The 9068-nt window shown below is 45.9% G+C and overlaps 1 protein-coding gene across 2 annotated transcripts in view; it reads right to left on the reverse strand.

Annotated features, from left to right (window-relative positions):
- Positions 1-4928: 4928 nt before the first annotated feature.
- Positions 4929-9068, reverse strand: part of DNAJB9 (DnaJ heat shock protein family (Hsp40) member B9) — a 28756-nt gene continuing 24616 nt past the window's right edge. The window contains exons 2-4 of one of the 2 annotated variants that reach the window (XM_015559699.1): positions 8818-8828; positions 7775-8004; positions 4929-6391 (exon numbers count right to left, since the gene is read on the reverse strand). In XM_015559699.1, coding sequence (XP_015415185.1) covers positions 5949-6391; positions 7775-7991 — 660 coding nt within the window. In that variant the 5' untranslated portion in view covers positions 7992-8004; positions 8818-8828 and the 3' untranslated portion in view covers positions 4929-5948. The remainder of the gene's footprint in view (positions 6392-7774; positions 8005-8817; positions 8829-9068) is intronic. The other variant, XM_006757193.2, reaches the window with a different exon arrangement.

The following is a 9068-nucleotide window of genomic DNA, read 5'->3' on the forward strand; positions in this document are numbered from 1 at the left end:
CTGCATGGGGGCTGCATGGGGCTGCATGGGGGCTGCGTGGGGCTGCATGGGGGCTGCGTGGGGCAGCAGAGCAGAGGGGTCAGGGGCCCTGAGGAGGAGGAGCCTGCTGTCATGGTTTTATCCCCGACCAGGAAAATCGCAGATATAAACACAGCAGCAGGCGGCCTGGGACAGCCTTGGACTTGCTGCCGCGGATGCTCACATAGCTTATGTGCTTCGGGCAGGAGCTGAGCCCCGGGCGTGTGGGGACCAGTGGGGATGTGGAAGGCAGATGCTTATTCTCCTCGTGCAGATACGAAAGCCACCGCCAGGACTTGCTTAGACAACACTGGACGTGGGGCCGGGGAGCGAGAGTTACTCTGAGTCCTGGCCACCCCCATCGCCATCTGGAGCCATCGGTTTAGACCACAAGTGCTCGCCACCACCTGCAAGGAGCAGGCACCTTCCCTGCCCGAGTCAAAGGCAAAGGCGTGGGCAGGAGGCTCCATCGTTGGGGAAGGAAAATGCTTCTTTTGCAATGACCCTGAGAACTGAAAGGAATGAGGCCAAACTTCATTCTTTGGGTCAGCGCCAGGGAACCACTCTGGCGCCTCCAGGCAGGGAGTGGCCCCCCACCCCCGCCACCCCCATTTCTCACTTGTATCAGACCCTGTATTCATGGGAGAGGCGAAGGAAGAGGGTTGCAGGGCGGCGAACATCATCAGGCTAATGAAATGTAACTGCTCCGTGTGGATCTGACCCCAGCCTCTCAGGAAGGCAGTGGGCTCCTCTCTGTCCCTCACGCTAGCTCTCTGCCACCCAGGAAGGTCAGTGTCCACTGTGTCCCTGTGAATGATCACAGGCCAGAATGTCTGCCGGCTCCCCTCCCCTGACACTGCCCCTTCCCTTTCCCTTTCTTCTGGATCTCAACTTCTCTCTCCAACCTCCCTGCCCATAGAGCTGAACCCCGCAGCGGGTGCCCGCTAACCAGCCGTCCAGCCCGCCGGCCCCCATCTCGGCCAAATATTTATTTACAGCCGGTTACGGATGAGATGCTTCAGAACAGAGAAGAGGCACCCCCGCCTCCTCCTGCAGCTTATGTTCCTGAGAGACGGGGGGAAACGCTGCCCTTAAAGGGACGGACACTATTTGCAGCTGTTATCTGCACGGATCTATAAAGAGAAGGTACTGCATAAAAATTACAAATCTATCCGCACAGTGATTCCTGGCTGGATGCTACTTCTCCAGCAGCAGCCCAGTGAGAGGAGCCAGCGAGTGGAATTGGTGTCCATGGCAACAGGCATCCCTGCTTTGAACATGTCAATCCACCCACCGCCAGGAAATCACATTCATGGGATGTTTTTCCGCTACAAATAGCTTCTGTTTTCACTTTTTAATGACCACGATAGATGTTCCTTGCTTTCTGAATTCTTCATGGGCCGGGGCAAAACGAGGGGGGTAAAGGGGATGTTTCAAAAATGTCCTTGAAATTTCAAGCAGCCTTTTTATTGAGGGAAGAGAAGGCGGAGGAGTAAAGGTATGTTAGTCACATGTGTCCCCAGCCCAGGGCCCTGAAAAGTCAAAGGCTTAGGCAGACGTCCTCAGCGATTTGCTTCTCAGCCATTTAAGGAAAGTTTCCTCGTCTGGACATCACGGTACCTGCCCCACCAGAGCGCAGGGAGGCTAAATGGTTTGCGAGGTGCTAAGGGTAACTGCTAAGGATTAGCAATGAACATTGCTAGTGATGCTCCCTTCGCCACTTCCTTTGGTCCTTGGCCAGGAAATGCTCATTTTATCTGTCTTTCATTGCTCAACTGTGGACCGCAGCTGCGGAAGTTTCTGAACATACTTTAGCAAATAGGTAAGTTCATGCAAAGGGCTAATTCCCTCCAGCCATGGCACCTACCCACCCCGTGTGTTTGACAACACGCACCATGAGCGGGCACAGCGATGGCCAGCGACAGAAACAGAACCATGGGACACGGAGGAGAAACTGCAGTGTTCATTGGACACCATGTTGCAGGGCCCTGGCTGTCCATGGCGATAAAGCAAAGCCCAGCCTCCACCTAGTGGGGAAGTGGAGGGGCAGGCGTGGCAAAGGCTATTTGCAAATGTTCTATGTGAAACCCTCCTCCACCCTCCATTACTTTCGGCAGCTGTTCCAAAGCTATATGCCAGCTAAATCATGCTTGACAATCATATTCGTTTCTGGCCCAGTAATAGATATTAACAACGTTGTATTCCCTACCACAATGCAAACAACTGCAGACATTTGTAAATTTCCAGCTTCTGCTGTCACAAATGCTAATGAAGCAGCGAAACTAAATGGAAAGGAAGGTCATTTTTTTCCTCTTTACTAGTAACAGTGGAAAAAAATAATTAACCATTTTGAAAACAGCCATTTTTAACTTTGGGCAATATATTTTTTAATCCACATAATTAAAACAAATACTACATCTTAAACTACAACTCAACAGATATATATACCAAGTGATTTTTTTATTAAAAATAATAGCAGCACTAAAGACTGCAAAGACTGTATGTTAGGGGTGGGGGAGTTTCTATTTGTTTTTTTGTTAATCCTCATCTGAGGATATTTTTTCCATTGATTTTGAGAGAGAGTGAAAGGGAGGGGAGAAACAGAGAAACATCAATGAGAGAGACACATCATTTGGTTGCCTTCCCATGCACACCCAACCCGGGCATGGGGATCATGCCTTGGACTAGAGTCAAACCCAAGGCCCTTCGGGCCTTGGGCTGATGCTCTAACACTGAGCACCCGGCTAGAGCTATGTTATGCTTTAATGTGGAAAATAGGTGAAGGCATAGGAAAATAGCATGTGACCATCTCAGACACAGTCAACAAGTAAAAATAAATGTATGAGTGTGCAGTCTACACCTTCATGTCACTATACAGAGAAACTGGGGAAAGGAAAAGGGCTGGGCTGGCAAAAATGTGGCCAGGGACCAACGTCAAAGGTCCTTAGCCAATTACTACTGTGCTTCCATGTGAAATGAAACTGAATTTAGTGTTTCTGCATTTTTATGCAGCAGGAACCACATAAGAAAGGAAAAGGGGGGAAAGGGAAAAGGAGAGGGAAGAAAGAAGTGGAGGGGAGGAAAGAACCTGCGCTGAGAAGATGAAAGAGGAGGAGAGATCAACAAATGAGACTGAAAAGGAGCAGCCCATCGGGGACGAGAAAAGGCAGGAGCTGCCATTCTGGGAGCCACATGAAGAAAATTCCCAATGTTGAACTGTGCGAGGGATGAGGCCTGAGAAACGGCCTATGTATTTGTTACTTGACATGGATTTTACAACGTGGAGCTCTTCCAGAACCCTGAGGAGATTCGGTGGAGTGGTGGGAACGGAAACGCTTTGGAGAAATTTGCTACAATGGTGAGCAATGAAACAATTGGATGGGAATGTGAAGTCGAGAGAACATGCTTTCAATGAGGGAGACATAGCAAAGGGCTGTTTGCTGGAGGGGATGATTGGACAGGAAGTAAACCCTTGGTGAGAGGAATGGGAGGCATTGCTGGGCACTGATTTGAATTTCTGGAGTTGACATGATCCAGGGCACAGTGGAGGGGCTGGTTTGAGGTGGGAATGTGAAGTGTTCACAGGTAGGAACGCCTGCAAAAGCAGAGGGAATGGGGCTGCTACTGGAGGGTGGTGGGAAGCTTGGGGAGTTCTCCCCAGATAACTTGTTCCCTCAATGAAGAAAGATGGCCAGCTATGAATGAGGAGGGTGCGTTTATCTTTCTTTATCCATCTAGGTGGCGTCTCTAACTTCCCCAAGACTGGCCTTTTACAGTCATAATTTTTATGTATTTTCCAGGTGGCAAACACAGAGAAGTCGATGAACACTCTGGGAATAAGAAGGGCTTTTCTGCTCTTGCTCGCTAGGATGCATTAATTACCATGTACATTATATATCTCTTAATCCTAAGTATCCTATCCTTATGATCCAACTTTAATCTGGAGCTTCATGTTCATAAAAAAGCAAGGCAATACTATACACATGTACCATAACACTCTGCAGATTACTTTTCGAATAAATTTGATTTTTTGCCCCTATCATACTTTTACTTTTGCACACTTGGATATGGCTAAGGGTACTCAGTGCAAATGGTTCCACAGTCCAGTAAATTTGACAAATAAAACTTAGTACCTCTACTAGATTCAAAATATAGATTAGCATGTTGGGAGCTTAAAGCAGCCCACTAAAAGAGTATTCTGGGACCCAAATTTCTCACGAGTTGGGGGAGAGGTTCCTCCACCCACAAGGTGATGCTCTAGGTACTGGCTGTCATACAATCCAACTCACTTCGAATGCTCTGCTTCAGTGCCAATGGCAAGCCCACATTGTCACCTGTGTTCTGACCAACTGGCAACAGACTAAAGGTTCCTGTGATCACCTTTGCAGAGCCAAAAGGAGGTTAAAAAAACAAAAAAGAGTGGGGGGGTTCAAATAAATGTTCAAAATGAGAAAAAAAGGAAGACAATTGGGCCCTGGAGAAAAGGGAACAGATGCTAACAGTATAAAAATAATCCTTAAAGTTAATTCCCCTTACTTATTTTGTTTGATAGGCTACAAAGAATCCTCAGACCAAAATTCAAGGTATGGCTTATTGTCAAACACATCAACTTAATTTCCAGGAAATTAAAGTACGTAAATATAAACTGACCTTCAATGATCATTACCAAGTGGAGTTTTATGCTTTTTCCCAGCCTGGTTTAAAGAGGAATGACTCAGTGGCATGAATACCTGGTTCCTAGCAAGCAAAATACACCAAAAATATAATTCACAAAATCTTCAAACTACCAAAATATGTGAGGGAAGATGAAAGAAAGCAAGGTAACTTCTGGAATATGGTTTGTGATCAGCGTAAGCATACCTTCAGAATTGCAGAGTAAACTTTTAACAAAGAAATGACACAAGAGAATATTATATTGTAAATATTGTATTTTTCTCACTCACACACATTGTATGAGACATTTACTACTTTTAAAATGTATCCATAGGATTAATACTCATATGGAGTATAATGTGGGAAAGTGCGGAACTAAAGAAATTAAGTCTATCTGAAAACAAAAGCACACATTTCTTAGAATTTAAAAATATTGCACATAATAAGGTTGCGCAGAAATTACTGTTTTTATGAACAGAATGAGGTATTAGTCAATTCCTAGATAAAGATGAGTGCAAAGAAGAGGAAACACACACACACAAAAACGTAAATCCGTATTAAGACATAGAGAGCCAACAATTAAGAAAGAAATGTGAAAAGATATGTGAAGTAGCTATGATTGCAACCTTACAAAATCATTAGCCAGGGGCCAAACACGTAACAATCTCTTGGCAATATTTCACAACTTCCCAGCTTTTTTCAGCACAGTGACTATGAGCAGCACAATCATTTCCTTTACTCCAAATGGCCCCATGGTAAATATTAAACCACGCCTTCCCAAAGCGTTCAGTGGAAGTTTACCAAGGCACTGCTCTCACTTAACTAATTGTCCGGTTCCACGTACACTCAGCAACTCATGTCAGCCATGCTACAGAGCATGCAATTTCAAGTTAGCAAAGGTTTCACTGCAAAATCATTCAAGTTCATACAACTTAAATCTAAAATAAATTTAAGAGTTTAACCTTCAAATATAAATCAGGCAAACTCATTCCTTTCTTGGTTATAAAACTGGCCACAGGTGGAGAAAAAAGACCAGGCAAAAAAATTACATCTCTGTTTTCTTTTTCAAGACCCTTTACTAATCAGAGAAATTAATAATTAACAATTTCTCTACTAACTGAACGTTAATTTGTCAAAAACAATTTAAATATATTTAACAGCTGTATCAAGTTAAGTGAAATCATGCACTTGTCAAAATAGTTCACAGAAACTGTTTTGCATCATAGATATTGAAGAACAGTCAACTAGCTGGGCTTTGTGTGAACAAAAAACATGAACTACTGTCCTGAACAGTCAGTGTATGTAGTGACCATGTTTCCTCTGCGCTGAGTAACAGTCCTGCAGTGCTTGCTAGATCCATGGAATCTATTCTCAGGGTGCCGGCCAGTGGGGTCAAAGCCACTGAAAGAGAACATCTTCTCCATATCTTCAAACACGTCATCAAACAGTCCTCCTCCGAAAGAAAACTCCTGGAAGTGATGCCTCTGTCTACTAGAGCCATCCTGGCGTGTCTGGAAGTGACTTTCAAAGTGCTTCTTAGACCGAGTGTTTTGGTTTTGACCAAAAAAACCAAAGTCTTTGAATAAGTCATCGAAATTGAAGTTAAATGACTGCTCGAAAGGACTTCCACTACCTCTCTGTCCTTTGCCATTAGTGAAAGCACTGTGTCCGAGAGAGTCATACTCTTTTCGCCTATTAGCATCTGACAGTGTTTCATAGGCTGAAAGAAATAAAGATGCTTTAGTAACTGAAGGTAATCAAGATTACATACCGCTTCAGTAAGTACATTCAACTCTATTTTAGAGCCTTTCACATGGTAATTAAAACCAAAGTATACAAAAATAAGAATAAATGACCAACAAAATGAGACCCGAGGCAGGAAGGCATGGAACAGACTGATATACCTTGATGTGGGGTTGGGGGACAAGAGATAAACCAAAGGACTTATATGCATACCCCATGGACATGGGCATTATGGTGGTGAAGACCTGGGGGGTAGGGGGGAGGAGGAGGCAGGGAGCAGGGGGGAGAAATAGGAGATACCTGTAACACTATCAACAATAAAAAATATATTAAAAAAAGAGTGAAGTTAAAATTACAAAAGGCAGAACTTCATCTTGTTCATTGCATACTATAAGCAGTTAGCACAATGCATGCTCCTAGTAAATATCCAATAAATATCTGTTAAATGAATGCTACCATAGCTACAAATAAATAGGGGCAACAATCACAGTTATTCTTCATATTATTTGTGTAAAATCATTACTTCTATTAAAGAATTTGATGGTCAAATATAATTAAGAGGAACTCAGATTTTTCACTTCCATGCTACTTAAAGTAAATATTTAACTCCAGCCGAAACCGGTTTGGCTCAGTGGCTAGAGCGTCGGCTTGCGGACTGAAAGGTCCCAGGTTCGATTCCGGTCAAGGGCATGTACCTGGGTTGCGGGCACATCCCCAGTAGGAGATGTGCAGGAGGCAGCTGATCGATGTCTCTCTCATCGATGTTTCTAGCTCTCTATCTCTCTCCCTTCCTCTCTGTAAAAAATCAATAAAATATATTTAAAAAAAAATATTTAACTCCAACCCCTCACTCAGTTAACTCCACCCATTGATTACTGAATGTTCAGGAGATGCAATTTATTTTAGAACTGGTCTTAAGTAAAAATTTGTTTCATACTTTTCCTTTAACAACAAATCTGGCTTTGTAATGTAGATCAAGGAAGGCAGAAAAAAAATACCAAAGCATTTCAGTCTATTTAAATTTTTTACATCCAATATTTTTTTATATTTAATCTCCATACTTAAACATTGTTTCATAAGTTAGTTTATAAGTATTGGGTACCAAAAATTCCTTTTGACACAGAAACAATAAACAATTTGACAAATAATAAAATCAATTTTCAACACATTTAGATCTGTATGCCAATAAAAACAATACCACCATTTTATCCACCCTTTCAGGAATCAGTAATCCGCTATGTTGAAATGTAGCTCCCACCCCCCTCCCATCTCCGTCTTCGTCTTCAGTACAGACACTCTCCTTAGCTATGGCTCCTTTACTGTTAACACCCGTGAGGCCTCGGAGTCAGGCACGACTTACCTTCTGCAATCTCCCTGAACTTTGCTTCCGCATCAGGGCTCTTATTTTTGTCAGGATGGTACTTCATGGCCAATTTGTGAAAGGCCTTCTTGATTTGGCGCTCCGATGCCGATTTTGGCAAACCTAAGATATCATAGTAGCTTTTGGAGGCCAGAATTAGTTCCGTTATCATTAAAATGCAGATGGCAAAAGTGAAAACCGACTGGGGAGTAGCCATTTCCAAAATCCTGAAAGAGAAAAGACAGACAACGTTATTCTGGGGCTCACCCTAACACTTTCTTCCAAGAGAAACCCGATAAATTGTAGGGCACAGGGCAGCCTGCCCCTGACCCCGTTCCTGCCTTTATCCGGGCTCCCCTGCCCTGGCCTTGGCTGTCACCTTCTCAAGAGCAAATGCGATGCGGCCGCGTTGAGAAAATCATGTGTCTGCCAGTCCGCTAACAGAGCAGGCCACACACAGACACAGAAATACCCCACAACTGACTTTCCCCAGTTACTGTTGTGGGAAAAGATGGGCAACCCGGACACTATCCTTTAAAAGGACCTCAAGCTTCAGGAATTCATGCTCTCAGGGACTGAGAACAGTAGTTCAGCTTCAGGGAAAAGGGAAAAGCGGTGCATTACCCGGCGAGGCGCTCCATCCGCCTGAATCAGCGGTCCTTTCCCCGCCGCGAAGCTCCCGGCCCGCACTTCCCCGGGGGACCCCGGGCTGCCCTCGCCGAACCTCAGCCGCACAGCAAGGCCGGGGCGGCGACGCGGGGAAGGCAGGCATCTTCCCAGCTGTCGGGTCCCCAGGATTAAACACAGTCAACACGTCTGGGGCCCCGCAGTGAGCAGAACGCAGACCCTGAGGTTCCGGCGGAGGCTGCTGGGAGCTTCCCGGCGGCCGGGCACGCAGTTCCCTAACCTTAGGGGAGACTCAGCTCCCAGTCCTCGCGGGTGCAGACGTCACGAGGGAGGAGGGCTGCGCAGCCCAGGGGTCCCCGACACTCGATGATGACATCCGCGGCTGACGAAAGACACCGGGGTCAGGGGAGACGCCTGCCCTCCTCCCCCGCGGCCCTTGCGGGGCGTGATGAGCAGGTGGATCCCTGCTCCCCGCCCTCAGTCACGGCCACGGGCACCCAGGGGTCAAGCACGAACTCCGGGCTTAGAGGGCACGGCGGAGGCCGCGGCTCTGCGGAGGGTCCCGGGCGCAGGGCGGGTCTCGCCCCGCGGGAAGCACCGTGTAGGCGTAACAAACGCCATTCCCGTCGCCACTGAAGGTGTGACCCTTTTCAGGAGCGGGGCTTCT

This window comes from Myotis davidii, unplaced genomic scaffold, assembly GCF_000327345.1.
Source record: "Myotis davidii unplaced genomic scaffold, ASM32734v1 scaffold573, whole genome shotgun sequence".
NCBI lineage: Eukaryota > Metazoa > Chordata > Mammalia > Chiroptera > Vespertilionidae > Myotis > Myotis davidii.